The sequence below is a fragment of the Medicago sativa genome, chromosome 1, assembly GCF_051527215.1.
Source record: "Medicago sativa cultivar Bolivia chromosome 1, Bolivia_mono, whole genome shotgun sequence".
NCBI lineage: Eukaryota > Viridiplantae > Streptophyta > Magnoliopsida > Fabales > Fabaceae > Medicago > Medicago sativa.
The window spans coordinates 13,804,548-13,828,749 of NC_140749.1; the positions used below are offsets into that span (position 1 = coordinate 13,804,548).

General features: G+C 33.0%; 3 protein-coding genes across 3 annotated transcripts; 2 read left to right on the plus strand and 1 right to left on the minus strand.

Moving 5' to 3' along the window:
• Positions 1-1,368: 1,368 nt before the first annotated feature.
• LOC146952889 (amino acid permease 8-like) lies at positions 1,369-5,274 on the plus strand. Its single transcript, XM_085706910.1, has 7 exons — positions 1,369-1,507; positions 2,386-2,619; positions 3,105-3,198; positions 3,430-3,647; positions 3,858-3,997; positions 4,098-4,319; positions 4,725-5,274. The coding sequence occupies exons 1-7, from the start codon at positions 1,447-1,449 to the stop codon at positions 5,145-5,147; spliced, it is 1,392 nt and encodes a 463-aa protein (XP_085563036.1). The 5' UTR covers positions 1,369-1,446; the 3' UTR covers positions 5,148-5,274.
• A 2,901-nt stretch (positions 5,275-8,175) lies between these two features.
• LOC146952890 (phosphoribosylglycinamide formyltransferase, chloroplastic-like) lies at positions 8,176-14,057 on the minus strand. Its single transcript, XM_085706903.1, has 7 exons — positions 13,877-14,057; positions 12,069-12,698; positions 10,128-10,239; positions 9,736-9,912; positions 9,513-9,639; positions 8,997-9,125; positions 8,176-8,864 (listed from the first exon to the last, which is right to left on the minus strand). Exons 2-6 carry the CDS (start codon positions 12,472-12,474, stop codon positions 9,012-9,014), a joined length of 936 nt encoding a protein of 311 aa, XP_085563029.1. The 5' UTR covers positions 12,475-12,698; positions 13,877-14,057; the 3' UTR covers positions 8,176-8,864; positions 8,997-9,011.
• A 1,097-nt stretch (positions 14,058-15,154) lies between these two features.
• LOC146952891 (uncharacterized) lies at positions 15,155-22,541 on the plus strand. Its single transcript, XM_085706926.1, has 10 exons — positions 15,155-15,478; positions 16,630-16,712; positions 16,819-16,896; positions 17,529-17,641; positions 17,750-17,815; positions 18,451-18,552; positions 19,010-19,559; positions 20,972-21,177; positions 21,416-21,579; positions 22,142-22,541. Exons 1-10 carry the CDS (start codon positions 15,300-15,302, stop codon positions 22,275-22,277), a joined length of 1,677 nt encoding a protein of 558 aa, XP_085563052.1. The 5' UTR covers positions 15,155-15,299; the 3' UTR covers positions 22,278-22,541.
• The last annotated feature ends 1,661 nt before the right edge of the window (positions 22,542-24,202 follow it).

The following is a 24,202-nucleotide window of genomic DNA, read 5'->3' on the forward strand; positions in this document are numbered from 1 at the left end:
TATATATATATATATATATAAGAGAGGAGAGAGTACAGAATATACAAATGAGGCCGCCGAAGCGGAACACCTACAACCCACCACAATGGGGGAACACCCAGAGCCCTCACCACCCCAAAAGAAAAAGGAACACAAAAACACCAAAAAGAAGGGCACCAACAGCCGGGAGCAGCGGATCCAGCAACACCTGCAGGCAACAGAGAAAATCAACAAAAATAACCCGAAAGCCACCCCGGGAAGGAAGGGGAGATACAACCACTCCAATAGATTAATATTTATCTCCTTCTATTGATTGAATCTAAATTTTTAACTCTTAATTTAAATCAGCTAAATAACTTACCTCTTGGAATAGTCAAAATTAATTCTAACTTGAAGTTTAAAATTAAAGTATTTAATGATATAATTGACTTTCATATTTAAATTTATTATTTGACTTACTTTACAAGAATATATCAATTTTTTTTAAGGATGAATATATCAAGATATAAATCATTTTAACTTCAATTTAATTTTAATCAAAATCAATTTTACATAATCAATTATTTAAAAATAATTTTTGTCATGGAAAAACCAAATCCAACTTATACAACTTTTGACTTTTATATTATTTTTCTCTTTGATGGGTCACACGTTCACACTTATTTAAGATTAGGATTAGGATACGGTATATTGATAAAAAAAAATAAAAAATTGTCGGCTTATGCATAACGTGCTTTTGACCAAAATAGAGGATAGAAACACAAGATTTGTGTTGTTTAGTCACAAGTAGTGGTCTCTCTTTAGTCTCTGCAAGTGGGCTGAAGAAAATGATATATTCCAAATGGCTTTGAAAATGAAGTACCATAAATTAGCAATTTACATGGTCTTATTTTCTTTGGATTAAGACAACACAGTACTCAAAAGAGATATTGGGTTGAAAACTAAAAAGGAAACGTACTTTTAAAAATCTTTTATATTCAAGAAATTAGTTTTTAGAGAGACCTAACATTCAAATTACAACAATAATTGAGGGAGATTCCATGTATTTATTATTTGTGATTAGTTTAGGTTGATTTCTATTTTAAAATTTTAAACATCAATTTTAGAAACGTGGCCACTCATTGCATTTTTTTTCTTTTCAAGTAGCCTAATGGCTGAAATTCACTTTTTAATGTGCATAAATGAGATGTTTGAGATTTAAACCTCGGCTCATGCATGTAAAACAATGTATTGTCTCTTCCAAATGAAATATTCTCACGTGGACAATCATTGCATTTGTTTATTAGAAATATAGTATAAAATAAAATAAAAATATTTGATTGGCATTCATCCATCCATCTATATCATCATGAGTGTATATCTCTTTCTCTCCTATCTTTTTTGGCAGTCACCGGAAAATAACTACCCCAGATAAACCGGCTTACTCAGATAACTAAATGATATAAGTGGATCAAATATTAAATCAAAATGAGTATTACACAAACTCTAATCATGGAACAAGATGATGATGGTAAAGCCAAAAGAACTGGTATGTACCTTATTCCTTTCTATCTTAATTCTCTGAATCAGAATCTTATTCTTTTACTTATGCTTTTTATTCTCAACTTTAGTAGTATTTCATAATTATATGGTATCAATCTTTTATTCAGTTAATTAAAACAGCTTTAATATGTTTCTGTGACTGTGAGTTTACAATAATGGCTTAATTTTATTTTATGATTCATTTTTCTCCTTCATCTGCTCTGCCCACCAATATCAATAACATGTTTGATTTTGCGGTCACAAAAATTGATTGATTTCGTAAAATTATATTTAGTGTTGAGTAGTTGAATGTAAAGTAATTTATGTTCGTTGAACAATATTGACACTTCAATAATGGTTAGAGGTTTGGACACTAAAGCAATTTGTAGGTTTGATCTCCGACTAGAAAATTTAATAGTCCAACAAATTTCTCAACAGAAATTAGTTACCGTGATAAAATAACTACTGTATATGAATAGTTGAGCTTCTTTTTCATGCAAAAAGACCAAAATTGAAGCCAAAATTCCATACAAATACCCGAAAGTTTTAAAAGCAACTATGCATCAATTATTAACACATCCGTCTAATGCTTTGTTTTTTTTTAAAGAACATCCATCTAATGATGTGTGTTACTGTGTAAATTTTCATGGTCATGCTAACTTATGTCCTTAGGGAACATGTTAAGGTTTCTACAAATAGGAAGTATTTATTGAGAAACATTAAATTTCAATCCTGTGAGAAATAAATTGGCACAATTTCCAATGCATAATTTTCATCTTTGTAACCTTAATATGTGCTCTTAGAACACAAATTAGCATTTCCTCTAAATAAGTATAAATGAAAAATCATGTTATGATCATTAATATTTGGTGTGCAATATTGCAGGGAATGTATGGACTGCAACAACACATATCATAACAGTTGTAGTAGGGGCAGGGGTGTTGGCTCTAGCATGGGCCATGGCCCAACTAGGATGGATAGCTGGTATAGGCAGTATAGTACTCTTTGCATGCATCTCTATTTTCACTTACAGTCTTGTAGCTGATTGCTATAGGTTTCCAGACCCAATCACTGGCAAAAGAAATTATACTTACATGCAAGCTGTCAAGAGCTACTTAGGTATACTCTTCTACTCTTCTTGTATACATATGAAAAAACCACTAAATTTTTGCCCTGTTCGGATGTCTGCTGTTAGACAGTTTGTGCCGTTTTGACACATGCACACTTCTAAAGATATGAGACATATTTTAGCAACGAGGGTGAGCGGATGTCCCCTTTACTCTTCAAGAATTGATGGTTTACACTGATAGTGCATGTGAAAGAACTCGTAAAATCTAGATCACGAAACTATGTATTATTCAAAGATAAAGATAAGCTCAAGAGCTCTACAACGGTGAATACAAAAAATGAAAGAGATAATTGTTATAACCAAGTTTTAACCGGAGAGAAACTGTCATAACGAACATCTAACAATATTTCTTAATGACTTACTCACCAGTTTTCCCCTCCTCTTATAACAGAATGTTCCTTGAAGTTTAAAATATGGGTTGCATATTTTTGATTTATTTCAATTTGCTTGATTTTATATTTCTATTTGATAATAGGTGGAACGATGCAAGTAATTTGTGGATTGATTTTGTATGGAAAGCTTGCTGGGATAACAGTGGGCTACACAATAACTTCATCGACAAGCTTAGCGTATGTTATTACATTAAACAATTACTTATAGTTATTATTTGCATGTATATAACAATATTACATTATGAAAATATGTGTTACATAATACAAAAAAAATCATGGTTAGATTAATTTGGTAAGTAGGAGACATTATTTGCAAATATTTTTTTTCTAATGTTTGTATTTGTATTTTGATGTTTATCTAATTTTAAAATTATCAATATATTCTTACTAACAAGTGTAATATGACAGAGAAATAAACAAAGTTGTTTGCATCCATAGAAAAGGACTTGAAGCTGATTGCAGCACTTCTTATAATCCCTACATGATCGGTTTTGGGATATTGCAGATTTTCTTGTCTCAAATTCCCAACTTTCACAAACTGACATGGATCTCAACCATTGCCGCTATCACCTCGTTTGGTTATGTATTCATTGCAGTTGGCCTTTGTCTTAGTGTACTTATCTCAGGTAGTTTGTTGATCACTTTTATCTCTGTCATATATTACATAGTTTTGCAAATTCGATCCTCTACAACCAACTTTATGGTGTAGTTGATTGTAGATCGTAAGACTAATACAGAAAAGTCTACGATAAGATGGATCATAAAATCGACCGTAGAGGATACGGATTCATAGTTTTATATATGTCTACTTACAAAGGCATTTTGGCTAAGAGCAGGAAAAGGGGCATCTACCAGCATAACCGGAACACAAATAGGGCCAGAACTAACTGCTGCAGAGAAAGTGTGGCGTGTTTGCACTTCAATGGGAAACATAGCTCTTGCTAGCACTTACGCTACTGTTATTTACGACATAATGGTAAACTATCACAATTCACTTATTATAATCATTAATGTAGTAACAAGTTGGATTTCTCGGTTATTACCCTTGTATTTGATTTTTCCATTATTTTGTTTAGGATACATTAAAGTCACATCCACCAGAAAATAAACAAATGAAAAGGGCCAATGTGACAGGGGTATCAATGATGACAATGATATTCCTGCTATGTAGTTGCCTTGGCTATGCTGCTTTTGGTGACCACACACCAGGAAACATTTTTTTTGGATTTTATGAGCCCTATTGGATAGTAGCCCTTGGAGAAGTATGCATAGTAATCCACATGATTGGAGCATATCAGGTTGGAACATTACTAATTCCAGTTTAATTATTGAGTTTTATAATTGAATATTATTTTGTTTAAACATATTTTTACATAGACATCCGAATTAATTTCCCTATCTTGATTCTTGCCAAATTATATATAACCATGATAGGTATTTCTACAAGTAGAACAATATTGTAAAATATTATTTGATATATTGGTAAAATACGTTTATGCTATTAGTATTTATTTAGGTATTAAAGTTAGCTGGTATAGTGAAAGATATTACACAAATATCTAGTATCCTTTTGTCATATATCATATTTTTCTAAAAATCTGATTATCAAAACAAAATAATAAAAATATGAACAAATTGTTATGTATATTGTAATTGTATAATATTTTGTTAAGAATGCATGATAATTTAATATTTTATTACAGGTCATGGCACAACCATTTTTTCGCGTCGTTGAAATGGGTGCTAATATCATGTGGCCCGATTCAAAATTCATAAATCAAGACTATTTACTTAACGTGCGTGGTGCAACAATCAATTTGAACTTGTTTAGGTTAATTTGGAGGACGATATTTGTGATACTAGCAACCATTCTTGCCATGGCAATGCCATTTTTCAATCAATTTCTAGCTCTGTTGGGAGCGATTGGATTTGGTCCATTAGTTGTCTTCTTCCCTATACAAATGCATATTGCTCAGAAGCGCATACCCGTGTTATCATTGAGGTGGTGTGCGCTCCAACTTTTGAATTGTCTTTGTATGGTTGTCTCATTGGCTGCTGTAGTTGCTTCAGTTCATGAAATTAGCGAAAATATTCACAAATACAAGATTTTTGCTTATAAACAATAGCATCTTTGTAACAAGGAAATAAATAAAGTTACATTATTTTCATTATAGTATATATGTCGAGCTTAGGTTCTTTCAATGTATTTTTTCCCTTATTCTCATATATTTATAAAAAGGGAATTTTTGTGTATTGCTTCCTTTGTCGTTTTATCCAAGGTTTTATTTGGTGGGATTTTATTATGAATTTTATTCACATTTCTTTAGAGATAGAGTTGGTCTTTCTAATTTTAGACTTAATATTTTCTTATGTGCAACCTAGCTCCCCACTTTTATATTTTTTGGTTTTTTCAATTTAAATATACTCAAATGTGTGCTACAGATGTTTGTATATAGTGTTGGGGGTGGCAATCTATCATGATCCTTTTAAATACCTTTCTCATCTCGGCTTGAAAAAAAAATAATCATGTTGAGATGAGATGAAAGGTATCAATGGACAATGTTTTCTTTGTTGCCCTTTAAAAAATTGTGAATAATATTTAATCATCAAGTTCAAATTTTAGATTTGACCGAACGAATGGGAAAATACTAATCTATCAACTCATTACTAAAATTGGTCATTTAAAAAAAAAAAACTAAATGTATGTTTGGATTTCCATTTGCAGCACACAATCAAGTTTGCACGCTTCTTAGTGTGTTTTTGTCGTGATTTTCAGAAGCTCTAAATATTAACTTCTAGCCCAAAGTGATTTTTTGCCGTGAAACGCACTACCAAACAAACACTAAATTAACTTTCCCAAATGTGAAATCAAACGAACGATACATGTTCACGTCGGATTTTCTTTTGTATATAAAAAAACATTCCTCATTATGTCATATCATAGACAACATCACTTAGAGCATCCACAATGGTAGTTCACTAACAAGGACTCCTTAAATGGACTCCACGTGACACATCACTTATAATTTTTCATAAAAGTACATATTGAAGACTCAATGACTCAAATGGCAATACACTAATAAAGACTCCAATGAAAAGTACTTAAATATGTTCCATTATCTTTACATCATTAAACAAAAATAATTTACCTATTACTCCTTTTTACAAATGGGACCAAGTAGTACACATTTTATTACTTTTTTAAACGTGGGATCCGTTAACTATCAAGGAGAGAGAGGGTCCTTATATAGTTGTTCGTTCCTTAACGGGAACTCATTTTTTCTTCCTTCAATTGAGGGTCCTTAATGGAGAGTGGTCCTTGTTAAGTAAGGACGTCATCGAAGATGGGAAAGTGTTGTTTGTACATTGTACTTTCTAAATAATAATAAAGTTATAGTTATAACATAATCTTGCACGTGGTACTGACATGTTTAAAAAAGATTATTCCATTTTTAAATCAACAAACTGTTTAGAAAGGAAAAGGACATATAGGAGACTCTGGAACAAATTTCTTGAATACATATACTTTGCGTCTTTTACACATGCATTGGGTTAGGAGAAATGATATTTGAACAACTTTTTTCAACAACTTTTGTGACAGTTTTCTCTCATATATTTTCTTTGTAAAATTTTGATTATCTCAAAAGTTGTCATATAAATTAATGTTCGAATAACACAACTCTTGGGGTTAGAGCAACATGAATAAGACTACACTATGTTATGATACAATAAAACGATGATCACATCAAAAGTAATTTAATGATCACATACTCGTTTTGATGACATGTATAAATTAAATAAAATATGAAATGTACATCATATTAAATTTTTGATGACATCATTCTTTTCAAACTATACAAAAACTCATAAAATATCATCAACTCAATAAAAAATTTCATTTGCAAGTGTGACTATTAAATAATTTTCAATGCTGATCATCCACGAATCACATGGTTATATGCTCAAAGATTTGGCCTTCTGGCTTTCATATTAAAAAATAAAACTACTCTAAAAATCAATGTCCAACCAGTCATTGACCTTAAAGAAATCAAACCTAATGCACTAAAAGTTGAGGAGGTGGTTGGTGTATCCTTTGTTATGGTATCTTCTCACATGGGCTACAGAAATAGAGAAATGGTAACACCAACTAAAAATACAGGAATGAATGATATAACAATGACAACAATTGCTGCAGACAAAAACATAGTATATTATAGTCATATAAGATAGAAAATTGCTTTTCTGACAACGAATACTTCCTATTGACACAAGTAAATGACCCTTTTACCCCCAGCGGTATTTAACAACCGCTGGTATAAGCGCCGATAGTTAACAACCGCTGGTTTCCAGCGGTTGTTAACTACCGCTGGAAATTGCATTTCTGCACATGCCCACTTATTCTGCTACACTTCCATTTTTTAATTGCTTTTCTAATTAAAAAAACCTATCCTGCTACCGGCAGCCAGGATTGTACCAATCTTGGAATCTTCTGTGTTCGGCAAATCCCCTGAATTCCATTTCCATTTCGCCAGTTTGGAATCAAGGGAGTGCTGTAATTTCCATGAGAATTAAACCTGCTTTGCCGAGAATTTAATTTCCATAAGAATTAAACCTGCTTTGACTGTGAAATGATCTCCAATTAAAAGGAGTTCTTCAGCTGCTTTTGGCAATTTTTGATGGTGGGAAAGAAGTCTTATCATACATTTTTCATTCTTAATTGGATGCAGAACATCAATCAGAATTTTTTATGTTCTTGCTTGGACAAAGAAATGCCAAGATTTAATCTTGGAAAATGAAAGAAGCAACAATCAAAATTTAATGGCGTAGCTGAACATGAGGAGGGATGAATGAATTAAAGAGAGAGGAAAGGGTATACAGAGAGAACAGAGATGGAAGGGATGAGAGAGAATAGCGACAACAGAAAAACAATTTTTCAGTGGTAGTTAACTACCGCCGAGTGCCAGCGGCTGCCGGCAATTTGCAGAGCGGTTGACCGCTGGGGGCATTTTAGTATTTTACTTGTGTCAATAGGAAACTTTCATTGTCAAAAAAGCAATTTTCTATAAGATATTGCCCTGTTTGAACTAACAACTTATTTTACAGCTTATAGCATAAGCTTTTATGAATAGGTTATCTCTCTAACAAAACATAAAATAATCAAACTGTGTATAATCTATAAGTTGTTTACATAAGCTATTCAGAAGAGCTTATAAAAATAAGCTGAAAACAGCTTATGAACAGTGTCGCAAGTGTTTATGTCAGAAAATAGGTTAAAATAAGTTAACCCAAACATGTTCATAATCAAAAACAACAGACCATACACATAAAGTCGTTTATCATTAAAAGTCGTTGCATAGGCAGCACACAAACACTCCACAATACTTTTGCAATATGAGAATGCACAAGTGGAAGGGGATCAAAATTGCTACACCATGGAAAGACTTCAGTCACTTTCTCCAAGGAGGACCAATACTTGTGCAGTATGATAATGCACATGTGAGGGGGGGACCAAGATTGCTATTTGCTACTCTATGGAGAGACTTTACTCACTTTATATGAGTTGACTGCGATAAATCTTGTTTTATGTCAATAGCCTTGATCACGATTCAAATTACAAAATTTGCCACTTATGGAGTACCACATTGTAGCTAAGCGCTAAGGTCCTTCGAGATGCAAATTAACACAAGTCTATACCAAACAGGTTAGGAGAGAAAAGTGAGGTTTCCTACTTATATTCTTAGAGGGGGTGCCACATGATTGCTTGAGTTCACTACTTACGATTTCTTAGCTACTTATTCAGTGGAAATATGAAGATTTCAGAGCAAACTTGTGGCCAAAATCCCCTGTAAAAGGAACAAAGTCACATCAGATGCAAGGCTTTGTGGTAAGAAGATGATGAAGAAATTAAGTTAGAAAATATGCAAACATGATATAATCTGAAAGTGTTGTTAAAAAAGAGAATTTCTGATTCTGACCATAAAAGTGATAAATCAGTAAGTTTCATTAGGATTTTCTTTGCTTCGGATGAGAGGAACGCCATCTTTCCTCCAAACTATACGGTCTTCACATAAAGCCTCTACCACCTCAACATATAATTGGTGTTCCTGAATTTGAAAATCAAAACAAGCAACTAATAATTGGTATTCATCTTGTCAAAAAGCTAAATTATTACTATTTTTATTGTATACACATGAATGCATCTTATGACAAATATATTAATTAAAGGGTCTTGTTAACGAGTGCCCCCGGGGCACTCTTTAAGCATTTTAAATTGAGTAATTATTCCATAAAAATGTCAAAGTTTACAATTTCCAATGCAGTTTATTACACAAACTTCCACAAAAGGTTACCATTTAAAGTCTTTGACTAGTGCCCCGGGGGCACTGGTTAACATTTCCCTTAATTAAATTGTATTCATGATTAAAGTTGTTCAATGGTTTAAAATGACACGATTTATTGAGGAGCTGGTTGATGTTATAAACTGTCATTACCTCTCTTAGAACTCTTGCAGCCAACTCTTCTGGTGTATCATTAGTAAGCACAGGGACAACACGCTGAGCAAGGATACGCCCTGTGTCATAGTGCTCATCGACAAAATGAATTGTAGGGCCCGAAAATCTAACACAGAAAATGATGTGATGATAAGTATTAAGTAGCGAGAAAAGTAAAAAAGTGTTTCATCGAGATAACATACTTATTTTGAGAGAAATGTACCTTGCGCCAGAAGCAATTACTGTTTTGTGTACTTTCATCCCATAGAAGCCCTTGCCTCCAAAAGCTGGAAGAAGTGATGGATGGATGTTAAATATAGATCTTTGGTAAGCTCGGATCAGTTCCGCTGGTATAAGCTTGAGGTATCCAGCTAATAGAACAAAATCAACCTCGAACCTCCTGTTGAAAAAATGAACCATGAGCTAATATTATAACAATGTCTACATGTAGCATATCAAAGTTCTTTTTAGTTTTTAGTCCTTTTGCGAATTTAGTTATAGCTAAATTAAAAAGAAAATGCATTTCGACTTTGAAGTAAAGCATTCACATATCAAATTCATTAAATAATAAAAGTTAAATGCAATAGCAGAAAATGAAATAAAGATGCATCTGACCTTAGTGTATCAACAAGATCATTTGCACTTAATCCATCATTTCCATCTTTTACTTTGGGGAACACTATAACCGGTATACCATTTTGTCTTGCATACTCCGCACCCCCACAGTCTGGTATTAAAATAAAAAGAAAGAAAAAGGAAAGTTTAAGTAACTAAAAATTCAAAAAATAAATCAAAACATAGTGCCAATATCATGTGTCACATGTGACTAGCTGCATCAATACACAAAGAAACCTCCTTTTTTAAAATACATGCATAATAAAAATATTTTTACAGACAAGCATGCCACCTTAATCACTATGTTCTTAGACTCAGATAGCAGCATAGAGAGAGCCGGACCCCAAAACTGCTATAGTAGTATTAGTATAGCAGATAGAGGGATGGCCGCTTGCAAAGACTAATAAATAGTATACAAACTAAACATAAATCCCAACAAGATACAAAAATTCCCAAAACACAAAATTAAACGGGTAATCATTTCTTAATCATTATAAATAACTTTGTTAATTTGTCACTAACATTAATAATCACAAAACCTTCAATCAAAGAAAACAAATCAAAACCCAAGATAACTTAACTAATTGAATCCAAAACAAATAGAGAAAAATGGAGGAAAAGCATATGGCTTAGCACTCAGAAGTAAGAGGAAAATGGAGGGCTTTGTAGAAGAAGAAGAACAGAGCTTACTTGCATCCAGAAGGAGAACCGGAATACTGAGTTGCGCCCGAGAAGAAGAATAAAAAACCTAAGGTGTAATTTCTATTATAAAAATAAAAGCCCAACGTAACTTAACCACTAATTAAAATAGCATCACTATTACCGCAGACAAAGAGAGAAGGATACTGGTCTCATTTCAACCTTTGCAGAAACCAAAACGACAAAGAACAGGGGCAAAACAAACCCATAGAATGTTGCAGAAGCTGAAGGCGGCTGTTGCTGTCGCCGGAAAAGTTGTCTTCGTCCCCCGAAACAAAGAGGGAAGAAAGACGCTTGGTTGTGCACCATTGCACAATGGCTCATCTTCCCACTTGAAACAAAGAGACAGAACAAGGGTTGTATTGTATGTTTTTGATTGAATGAGAGTGGGAACAGAAGTAGTGTTTAAACAATATATTGCAAAACGACCAGACAACCACTTAAAAAACTTAAGCAAAAAATAACACAGGGCAAAGAGGGTATTGTGAACTGTTCCAAAAGAGTCAAGGCATTGCAAACTCTAATACAGACACCGATGCAAACTTCAAACAGTATTGCAGAACAATTAAGAGAATAAGCACAAGAAATGGAATTATCTTTCAAATATTCAATATCAAAGGTAGGTGCAGATGCGATTACAATCCCAATCTACTCAGAGCCAGGCTCCTCAGAGAAATTCAATTTTCTGCTTAAAAACAGAAATACAATTTTGCATACCCACTGTCATCCTCACCTCACTCCTTATAACACTCCTTATAATAGAATTCCCACCAACAGGCCACAGCTACACACCCCACTACCCCACTCTGCCACATCAGCAGTAACTGTCCCTCACAATTAATCACACCGCGGATTAGGAACTGTGAACCCACAGTTGGGAGTCCTAACGTATGCGGCCACGAAACACCTCTGCCGCAATTTTTCCACGATAAGCAACCGCAATTGTCGGTCGCATGTAGCACTGAAATTGCATCGCAGGCTCACAGCAGACCCCAAAACTGCACGTTAAACCACTATGGAGCGCGATCACAACGTTATTAACAACATAGCTTAATCATGACTGTACCATCAATTAAAATTGAAGAAAATATGCTTATCAAAAAAGTACTAGCGCAAGAATTCAAGTGTTGTGCCTAAGCTAAATGATATTAGTAATCCATAAAAAAATAAAAAAATAAATTAGATATTACACAGAAGCACAAAATGGAAGTGAAGTGAAGGGGTAGTTATAAGGACAATTACCACTTTTATTCGTAACCAATATAACGACATCTCCATGAAGTGACCCCCTTTTGGATGCCTCCTGAATTGATTTAAAGTTCGACCCTCTACCTGACACAAACACAGCCAGCTTTTTCCTTCTCCCCGTGACCAGAGCTTTCACCTCAAGCTCCTTGCCTGAGTCTGCAGCATCACTGCTACTGCTACACCATACTTTCTTCCTAGAATTATAGCATCCATCTTTTTTCCCAATGCTGATAGGGTAAAAAGCTCCACTTGAAACATCACAATTATGTGAATGAATAGAAGGGTATGAAGAAGAAAGTAAAGAAGGGAATTTCAAAGAGAAAAGTTGTTTTCCAATTGGATTTGATGGTGTGGATGATAGTTTTGGAGAAAAACCAGAAACAATATGTTGAATTTCCATGGAAATTTTGGTGTAATAAAAAATTAAAAAAACTTTGTATGTTCAATATTAAGTGTTGTTGACGGCTATGAAAATGTTGACGTTATGGGAATATTTTTGTAAGTATAAGCAACAGTGGCAGCAATTTAGGCGATAAATATAAAGTGGCAGTGGTTTAAGGTATCAAAAGGTTGCTCCTCAACTTTCAAAAGATGCAGAACAAAGTAACTCCCATCAATTTGTAGCTGTTGAGAGAGAGAAAAAAAAGGTAAATTCATAAAGTCATCATATGTAAAAACATAAAACCGCACAAGTGATCTACTACAACAACTAAACCGATAACAAGAATACTTCTTTTTTCAAAATTGAAATTCTAGGTAAAATCAATTTGCCGATATAAAATTGAATTGTAGAGTCATAACAGAGTGTACCTATGATTAAAATTAAAAATAAAAATGAAAAAATCCTATACATGACATATATACTTATGCAATAGATGAATTGCCTAAATTGCATGTTTGGTCCCTTACGTTTCTTTCAGGTTTCAAGTTGTTCCCCTATGTTTAAAAAGTTTCAAGTAGGTCCCTTATGTTACTGATGTCAGCATAAATCAGTCCTTTCCGTCAAATTTTGAGTTAACTCTGTCTAAAAAGTCTAAGTGGCACCCCCAAAGTTATCCATGTATGCGTCTCTGTTAGCCATGTGGACGTTGTAAACGGAAATTTGATTAAAAAGGCTTACTTATTGTAACACAAGTGACCAACAAATAAATGTAAGGGACCAAACATGCAATTTAACCTATAAGATTTCAATGCAGATGCACCGTCAGAGTAAAATAGTACAGTTTTACACTATCATCCAATTAGAGCTCATTGTATTGTTAATTAAGCTCAGTTTGTACTATCATTTTAAAAATAACTCAAAATAATTGATTCTAATTGAACTACTAAATGTCTCATTTTCTCATAATATATAATAATTCAAATTTTGAGCTTCTTAGTAGGAAAAAACAAGCAAATTATCAGAATAATAAAGCAAGGTAGTGTATATGAACAACAATATATAGTAGGGAGTGAGAGTGAGGTGTTAGTTGTAGGGTTAACATCATTGCTAATGCTAATTATTAAAATTGAATGAATCATACTCAAACCATCTAGAACAATTACATCGAAAACAACTTGTTTATATCCAAAATTCCGATTCTTTCTCTATATGAACTCAAACCAAACCAATGTATAAGAACAATTACATCAAACCAAAGTAGCTATATCCAAAATTCCAATTCTAACTAACAAACAACTTGTTCGTAACAAAATTCCAATTATAATCATAACAAAATTCCATTTTCAATTCCCAAATTTGAAACCCTGAAACAACAAGCAATTGGAGAAGGAAGGGGAAATTGGAGAATCAACTGACTTACCTTAGAGTGAGTGAGAACTGAGAGATTGGGCAATAATCTGGTATGGCAAGAAGAGACTTGGTTCGCTTGCAAAATGGCAGAATTTCGTACTTCACGATGCAGAGGTGGTGTGGTGGTAGTGAAAGCTTTGTTGAACGACGAAAGTATAGTGAACTGAAGTGGCGTCGAGAAGAAGCTGTGAGGTTCTAGGGCGTGTTTCACTCTTTGTAAAAAGAAAAGGTCGCTATCTGCACCTCCCGTACTTTAGAAAAGCATTTTACTAAGATGGCTCGTGAATGCATAATATATTATATGTAAGGTTTTTGGGTTCATACTCCGGCCATCACAGAAAAAAAATGGTTACGAAGGTAATAGATAAGAAAGTTTTTTCTCAAGAGATTCAATATTGATCCATTCTCAAAACTACTCGATTCAAACTCAAGATTTCTAATTAAAAAAGAATAAATACTTTTTTTTGTTACTAAAAAATAATAAATACAACAGGCCTCCATAATCTAACTGTTTTCTTTTTTAAAAAAAAATATCAAATGGTTGAAATTCAAAAAAATTAATAATGTATACGGTGGATTATCTACAATGTTGGTCCACCTAATACATTTGAGGTTGAAGTTAATTTTATGGATCAAATTGACTGACGAAAGCATATTTAAAGGACCGATAAGAATTTTTTAAAAGTTACGAGACCAAGGATAAAATATTAAGCTTAAACAAATAGTAAACTTAAACAAATAGTAAAATGGGCAATAAAAAAGCCACAAATATTTTTGTACTTCCATTTTTAATTTAAATCAAAATTTCATATAAAATAAGTTTTTTAACATATTTTTACAAATTTAAAAGTCACAAATATATTTTAACATTCAACACAACTAATTTTTTAAAAAAAAAAATCTTAAATGAATAAAAATATCTTAAGAATTAAAGTGGTGGACCCACATATATTACTCAATAATAGAATGTATGTTTTTTTTTTAAAGATAATAGAATGTATGTTAGAGAGTGTCTTATGTTGTGTCTTTATTATGTATATGCTTTTGTCTTATTTTGTTTATGTTGTGTCTTATGTATATTGTTTTTGCAAATTGTAAATAAAATGCACACAACAAAATTAGACGCCACTAAACAATTAGCCTAGTTTCTTAAAAAAAAAAAAAAACAAGGGTTAAATATGTTTTTGATCACTATAAATATACCAAAAACGTATTTAATCCAAAAAAAACAATTAGGCTAATTAAGGTTTTCCTCCTAAATGAGTCGGCCGCATCTTATAATTCAATCACCGAATTTGGATTGAGATTGGCGCTTCTATAACACGAAAGCACATAACTAGAAGAAAAAAAATGAATACATAAACAAACACAGTGTACAGTATTCGAATTCGTTCCTTCACACACAAAACCAAAACCCTAAACTTGAATCAAAAATGGAAGAAGACGACAGCATCAGAAGAAGAATGCTTGAGAGAGAACGATACGAACGATACCAAATCGAGCAAATTCTCCAGCTCGATCTCGAAGAATTGCAAGTAGAAGAAGTCGACGTTTTCCACGATTCTTCCGATGATGACAACAACAACAACAACAACAATCACGCTGATCCTATGTAATTTTCCCTCTTTCAATTCGTTTCTATCATTTCATTTCATTACATATCAATTTTGATTAATTAAACTTTAAAATTCACTCACATTTTGTATAATCTTAAATAAAATGAATGCTACAATGCAAATTCCAAAAGTGAATTCAAATATCTGCTTAAAGAGATTCTATTGATTTTAGTGCATGTTTGGTTCCACTATGGGAGGAGCCAAAATTGATTGTTATTGATTTTGACATGTTTGGTTGCTCTAAAATAGAATTGATTTTGCGTCCAAGAGTATGACTTGAAGCTAGAAATTTGTGGCTTTTGATTGATTATAGACTTGATTACAATTTGAAGTTAGAAATTTTAGCTTTTGATTCTATAATTGATTTTTAAACTCAATTTGTTGTTCAGCTCACTTTTACATGAATGCATTCAAACCTAACTCACTTTACCTTCAACTAACTTTTAGCGAGAACCAATTTTACAAGATCAATTTACTCAAAATCAATTCTTGTTACTGCAGAACTAAACTTACACAGTGATTCTGCTCTGAAGAATTTAAATTGATTCTGTGTATGTTTGCTTCCACTTTTGGAGAAGCCAAAATAGATTATAAATGCAAAGAATTGATTTTGCCTATAGAATTGATCATAACTTGAAGCTCCCCTCAAAAAAACAAAACTTGAAGCTAGAAATTGTAGCTTTTGTTGTTCAACTCACTTTTACATGCATGTATCCAAACTTAAATCACTTTACATTCAATTCTTATTTGGTCAAAATCAATTTTATAGAATCAATTTAATCAAAATCAATTTTTGTTACCGCAGAACCAAACATACAAAAAGGTGGAGTCCTAGGTTGGAATTGATTTTGATTTATTGATTCTAACTTGAACCTAAGAATAGTAGCTTTTGCATCCAATGATTTTTACGCTCAAATTTATCGTTCAACTCATCCAAACATAAACCATTTTACATTGAACTCATGTTTATTTAAGATCAATTCAATTACAAGAATTTGGTGCAATAGAAGTCAAATTATCTGGTTTTTGGGACTTAAAAAAATTTCATTGCAACAGACAAAATAGTCCCATTAGACCAATTTGAGTTTTCATTATTTGTTGTTTTGGTACTGACAGTCTTTTGTTGATGCTGTTTGTAATACAATAGTCCTGGTTATGGCACCGCAGGCGTCGTCCCGGGTGAATTCACTTACAATACTTGTATAGCATCCTTACATACATATCTGGGCGGTATGTATTTGTTTGTTGTACTTCGTCGTTTATGGTCATTTGTACAATTTATGGTGGTTTCTAGCTGGATTGTTTGATTTTAATTTGATATTGTTTGTGTATCTAGATGTTGAAGACACACATCACAGGTCAACGTTTTTGGATGGTGGGACTGTATTGACCCTTCCGATTTTTTGTCTTGAAGGTATCTGTGTCATCCTTCATGGATTTGAGTATGGTGCTTTGGTTTTTGCATACCTCTTAAAATGAAATTGACAGCGTTGTTGATCTGCATTGTTGCTGTCCTGCTTTAACAGACATGCAGTTAAAAATTAGTCAAAAACATTGGGAAACACTTTTTTTACAGGAAGGGAAACATATAAGCATTTGGCTTTGGGGTCATGCTTACACATTTTAGCCATATTAGTTGCCTGATGAAGAATTATTTTTCAAAAGAAAATTTATTTCAAAAGAGGCTTCATGGTGGTCCATTTTTTCCTTGCTTATAATATCATTGAATTTTTTGTTTGCTTTTCCCCTGGCCTATTTCTTTTAGGTAGTATATCTCCCCTGATTTGTTTCTATGTTCGAATGGGATTTGTTGTGGTCTTAAGCCTTTTTCATTCTGCACCACATTCTTGGGTGCTTTTGCCTATTTAATTTTTTGGACTGTATTCTCATAAATTATCGCTGAATACATTCATAAAAAGTGTCAAATATATTACTTCTAACATAAAAATTGTCACCTCGTAGAACTTCTATTTTTATCCTCATCATGTTATGCATGCAAGTGTTAACTTATTGGAAGAAACATGGACTAATCCTTGGAATATTCAGGAGTTGTGCTCTTTCCTGGGGCTACTCTTCCCTTGAGAGTTATTGAATCCAATTTTGTGGCTGCTGTTGAGAAATCTTTGAGTCGAGTTGACGTTCCTTACACCATTGGCGTGGTAGGTAAATCCTTATGATAAATGCTCTTAATTTAGTCATACCATAGAGTCTCTTGTTGTTTTTCTCATAAAACATGAATGTAACAAACCTGTACATGCTCTTTCCAGATCCGAGTTTTCAGCGATACCGCAAATCGTAGGATGAAAACCGCAAGCATTGGGACGACTGCAGAGGTATTTCCTCTCAATCATTGTGCTATTAACATATTGAAACACAATTATTTGCATTTGCATATTACCTCGAAAAGTCGTTGGTGTTTGTTAGGATAGAATATAAGAAGTTAGTCAGTGATAGTTATATTTACTTAATGAGCTATAGAGAATTAGCATTCCATAGAGATTGGCATGACTATGGTTACAAAACCATATCATTTTTGAAGTTCTATACATAAATACATGAACGTTGAATCTTACGCAAATAAAATATTGTTTCTCTTGTAATAATTATTTTTCTACATGACATGTTTTCCTTTTACATCCAACCTGAAATATAAAGTGACATGTTTTCCCGTTACATCCAACCTGAAATATAAAGTCTTTGGTTGTATTAATATTACATGTACTGAATAAATTTATGTCTGTAAAATTATGTAACTTGCCACATATAATTCTGCAAAACCTGTCTGAGGAGCTGGGATGTGCAGAGCTGCATTACCCACGTCTTATTATTTCTTTTGGGATAATACCTACATCTTATTTGTTAATATAAAAAACTGATTTTCATATTCAGCATTGGTGGGGTTCACAATCTTGCTGTATCTAATCGTATGATTGCATCAATCAATTTGTATTGCTTGCTAAACTTACAGATTCGACAGTACGGGCGCCTAGAGGATGGTTCGTTGAATGTGGTCACTCGTGGACAACAACGCTTTCGCTTAAGACGGTGTTGGATCGATGTGGAAGGAGTGGTTAGAATATTCTCGTGTTTACATTTTATATATATATATATATATATATATATATATATATATATATATATATATATATATATATATATATATATATATATATATATATAGGGTTTTGTTACAAGCCACCCTTTGGTGGTGTCTTTTAACAAGTCACACCTTAAGGTGTGATTTTCACTTTTTAGTTATAACTTTGCTAAAAGACACCTTCATAAAAGTAAGTTGGTGTCTTTTCGCAAATGCTCATAGAGTAACTTGATAAAAGACACCTTCATAAAAGGTGTCTTCTATCATAACCCATATATATATATATATATATATATATATATATATATATATATATATATATATATATATATATATATATATATAAAACTAATCTTCACATGCATTTTATGTTGGTAAATACTGATTGCTTTCTGTCTCATTTTCTTTCTTTTGTTGGGATGTTTCTTAGCCTTATGGAGAGATCCAAATTATTGAGGAAAACATACCATCGCGAACTCCAAGGGATGCTTTTGGAAAATTAACACCCTTAAGTAATCTTCCTTGCAACCGTGCCAGTGTGTTGCCTTCAAAGTATTCTGTTGATGGACAGGACTCCTTAAACGAGGAAAGTGAAACAGAAGAGAGCTTTGAGAATGAACTTTCATCTACAGAGAGAAGAATCCATCAATCACTCATTCGTTCCAGTTTTGAATATGATGAATCAGCAAGTAGTGGTGATGATAAATTCACATATGAGTCAGATCAGGAAATTAGATCCAATCTAAATACACCAGACACCTTAACACCATTGCTACCTGACCATGAAAAAGATGCAGAAAATCTGGATTCTAGAATAGGGAGCTGTTCCTCTTCTGGAAAACAATCCTCCATCAGAGAAGGGCTTAATTGGTGTTCTAAAAATAGAGACCCCTACCCCTCACATAGAATTTCAAGAGCATTCTTGCCTGGTTGGGTATATCGTATGTTTGACTCCTATTTGCTTGCACAAAGGGCTGCAGGTAGCTTTTCTTTGCTGCTTCTAACTCTTTATCAGCCACTTTTGATATGTTAAATATTTATATGGACATAATTAAAATATCACTATCTTTAGCTGCACTAAATCTTGTTTTTATAGAGGCCTCAGCCCTCAAATGTTGCGCACATTGCCATAGTTTTCTGATCAGAGCTTTCGAGTGTAGGAGAGAGATTATACTAAACACCTTTTTCTTTCCTTTAGAATAATAAGCATTTGTCAACAATAGATCACTGATTCATAACTATATATTTGTTGGGTGTGTACTTAATCTAGCTTAGTGTTTTGGTACAATAAATGGGAGCCTTGGTACAATGGTTGGGGTTGTTGCTATGTGACAAGGTCACAAATTCAATTCATGGAACCAATCTGTTGCAAATGATATGGCTTGGCTACAGTAGGTCTATAACAGGTCTGACCCTTCCCTAAGCTTCGCGTTGGCATCAGCCAAGAGCTTCATGGCACCAGATTGCCCTTTTTAGTGCTTTGGGACAATTTACATATAATTAGTATTAGTAAGGTCCAGGTTCAATATGTATACTCAAATTAGAAAAATTTGGACCTATTGTTCACTACTACATTAGATAATTTATATTTATTTTTCTGCAATGTCAATGAACACTGTTTTTAGCACATGCTTCTCCTCTCTCTATATCCATCACAATAGCACCCAGAGTTTAAAGAAAGGCAACCCGAGCGCATTCCGATTTATCTAATTTTTAGGGAAGGGAACACTTGTGTAGATAAACTGGTTAATTTTTGGTTTATCTAATTTTTGGTTTATTGGTGGGATCTTATTCCAAATTTTGGTTCTGAGGGTTTTTTCAGAAATAGATTTGGTATGCCTTTCTTCGGGTTTAGACAGTTTCCATGTGTTTAGTCTCTATGCCCCCCCATGTTTTGTTCTTATTTTCTTTTTAATAAATAATTTTTGGCGTGTTGTAGATAATTTTGTGGTTGTGGTGCCAACCTATTTGAGTATACGATCATGTATGGTAGCATTATTTTCATTTATGTGACATGATCCTTCAAGGGGGGAGTGTCAATATTTAACTCATACTTTGTAGTTTATATTTTTATATATTTCTTATACTCTCTCATCCCTCAAAGATTGTCATATTAAGTCGTTTCACACAAATTAAGTAGACATAATATTAGAGGGTACAAGTAGAAAAAAAGTAATTAAAATTACATTGAAAACTAAAAGTGACACTCTTTTTGGGTAAATTTGTTTTTGCGAATGTGACAATTATTATGGGTCCGAGGGAGTATTTTTTAGGTGAAAAACTAAGGTAATACTTCAGAAGAAATATACTTGTCTGAATTTGTCTCTTTTTATGAACTTGTCTAAAAATGCTAATTTCTCTAAACTCTAACAGCAGTGTTCATGATCTGTAGATATGTGGAAGCAAATCGTTGGTGCACCAAGCATGGATGCTCTTGTTAAGAAGCCTGATGTTTTATCATTTTCTATTGCCAGTAAAATACCTGTTTCTGAATCTACAAGGCAGGAGCTTTTGGAGATTGATGGGATCTCATATAGATTGCGTAGGGAAATTGAATTACTAGAAAGCATTGATCTAATTCGATGTAAAATCTGCCAGGTAATCATCGTCACCAATCCTCAAGTGTTTTTCTAATATTTATATAGGATATTCTAGCGTAATAGGATACTTTTGTAACATAATTATTCTTTTCCTATAAGATATTACAAAATATCATTTTCCTGTAAGATATCATATTATATTTTAATAAGATACTTCTGTAATACAATTATTCTTTTCCAACTTTCATCAAGTGCGGATATAATTTTTTTTTGCTTGCACTATTTTAAAATTGTAGATTATAATTGCAAAGCGGAGTGATATGCTGGTGATGTCTAGTGAAGGCCCTGTTGGTGCGTATGTAAATGCAACTGGTTATGTGCATGAGATAACGACTTTGTACAAGGCAAATGGATTAGCTCTAACTGGGCCAGCACTTACAAAATATAGTTGGTTTCCGGGGTAAGTGTCTGCCCATTTTCATTTCTGGTGGATGCTTTGAACAGTTTACTATTTCTTGTTATGTGTTGGGGTATGCCATTGCCATGTTATCACTACCAGTTATAACTGTATCATCCACATAAACGATAACCTTATACAATAAATATAAAGATTATCCAGTTATAATAAATAATTTAGAATATAGTTTAGACAGATTCCATGACAAGTATACCACTGCTTCATGGTACACTTGGAATTTTTTTCCAAATCTGATCCAATGCCACTTTGATCTTCTTTATAATGCTCCATCCAGCTGCACTTCCCATTTTTCCTTCATTTATGCTTTGAACTACTACCACCTCAGAATTAAGTTGAACCTCAAAATTCACCACCTTACAACCTCTTATTATGCACAGTCCTTCATACAAACTCCAAAGCTCTGCAATATAAGTTGTAGTAGTCCAATGATATTTGATCCTTGTGATCCTGATAGATTTAGTTCTCTCGACTATCACCTTCGAGGATCTTCTATGCTGTTTTTATTTTATTAAGAAGCTAATATACAATCTTTTACTTCTGGCAGGTATGCGTGGACAATTGCTAACTGTGCCACATGTGAAACCCATATGGGGTGGCTTTTTACAGCCACAAACAGAAAACTGAAACCTAAGTCATTTTGGGGTATACGTAACTGTCAAGTTGCAGACGAAACACACTAAAACTTTCAATAGTGTTGCAGTACTAGTGAACATTTGGAAATCCATATTCATATTGCAGCATGAATATTGATGATACAGGTGTATATGTATTACTTGCCTTTTATACAACTGGAAAAAGTAAAAAGTTCCAGACGATGGCAAAATCTAAGGTGCATATTGCATACAAATGTAAGGACTAGATTGGGTTTATCCATGGTTATTTGGAGGTGTTATATTTGGGTGTTGGGCAAAACCATATAAACATTCAAAAGCCAATGTTTGTAATCCTCAATTATTTTTGAGAAGTGATATTTTGACAACCACTTTTTGACAACTTTTGGACAACTTTCTCTCTCATACTCACATGATATTGTTATTCTCTCTCTTCCCTTGTCTCTCTCCATTGTTTTTGACCAATAAGAAGTGAGAAAAATAAGGTTGTCAACAAAGTTGTCATCAAATTGATGTCAAAATATCATTTCTCATTATTTTTACGCTTTTTCACTCCTATTAAGAAGGCAGGATTTTTATCTGTTTGACTGGGTTGTACGATAGTATTAAAATTTAAAAATTCATTGCATGCTATGATCAATAACCATATTCCAATCATGGGGACCAAGGATGATCATGTAAATGTTTTTTATCATGGTGATCGAATTAACAACGACCATTGAATCACGTAATCTCTATAATATTATCATAGTCTCTTCTTAATCCCCTTCTCCTTCGATGTAACTAGGATTTAAAAAATAATAATGTGAAAATTAATAAACATGCCAATAAACTGAACGATTTCATTGGATTTAGACATCCCAAAATGAAGTTTTCAATATTCCTACCCACTTCCATGTCTCTTTCTTTCTCTCTTTTCTCCCATTGTATTTTGATTTTCAATTTTTTTCAAAGTAAATTTCCTGTTTCTGTAACATTCAAAACAAATGTTATATTTAACAAATAGAGTTTAGAAAATTTATGAACTTTTGTCATTTGCTGCATTTTATGAATTTTAGGATGTTTAATTGTGTGCTTATAAGAATATCGTATGCCTTTGAATGACCACCTCCTATCGATAAGATGTGTAAAGCCATCAATGAATTTTATGAAAATAAGGCTTTCCCGACTCTCAAGAAACGGTTAAATATGAGTTAATATGGCAAAATGGTTGGAATAACTTAATTCCGGATTTCACAGAAGTGGTGGGTTTTTTTTATGTAACCAAAATACACTATTCGTGATACTTGAAATTTATTTTCCTAAAAAACCACATTGGTGTGACATTAAAGCCACGTTTTATAAAAAATATATATATTGTGAACTCAAAAGTCAAATTGGGAAAACATGAACAAGGGACTACAAAACAAACAGGAAGCAAATGTGCGTGGTCAATATTGCCAGAAAAGGCGGATACAAAATCGCCCAATTAAAGTAGAGGGGCAAACAATGCAATTAAGTCTAATGTAAATGTTGATTTATAGTTGCAAAACCATTTCAAAATTAGATTTGTTCTAATTTATGTCAGCTTTTTCAAAATTGACACCAACATGCGTTATAGTCTTAAGGGAAGACGCACAACTTCTCTATTAGGAAAGGCTGTTTCTGCTACTTAAATATGCAAGGTCATATGGCTGCCTTGCTGTAGAAGTTTCTTTTCAAAAATAAAATTTTCATTGATTATTTTCACGTCTTACAAATATGTACCATGTAATGTTTTTATGTGGTACCTTCAGAATGTTGAAATTTTCCAAGAATAAACTCTCCATTCTATTTATGTTAAATACACAAAAACACAATCATTGAGCAAAACTGCGGTACTAAAACACTCGGCATGAACCATAACCAACGGCGGAAAGGGAAATATTTCACCTCCTAATACAGACAATTCTATAAGATGTCATATCAATCAAAACTGGCTGATATTGATTTGATAATCAAAATACGGTACATTC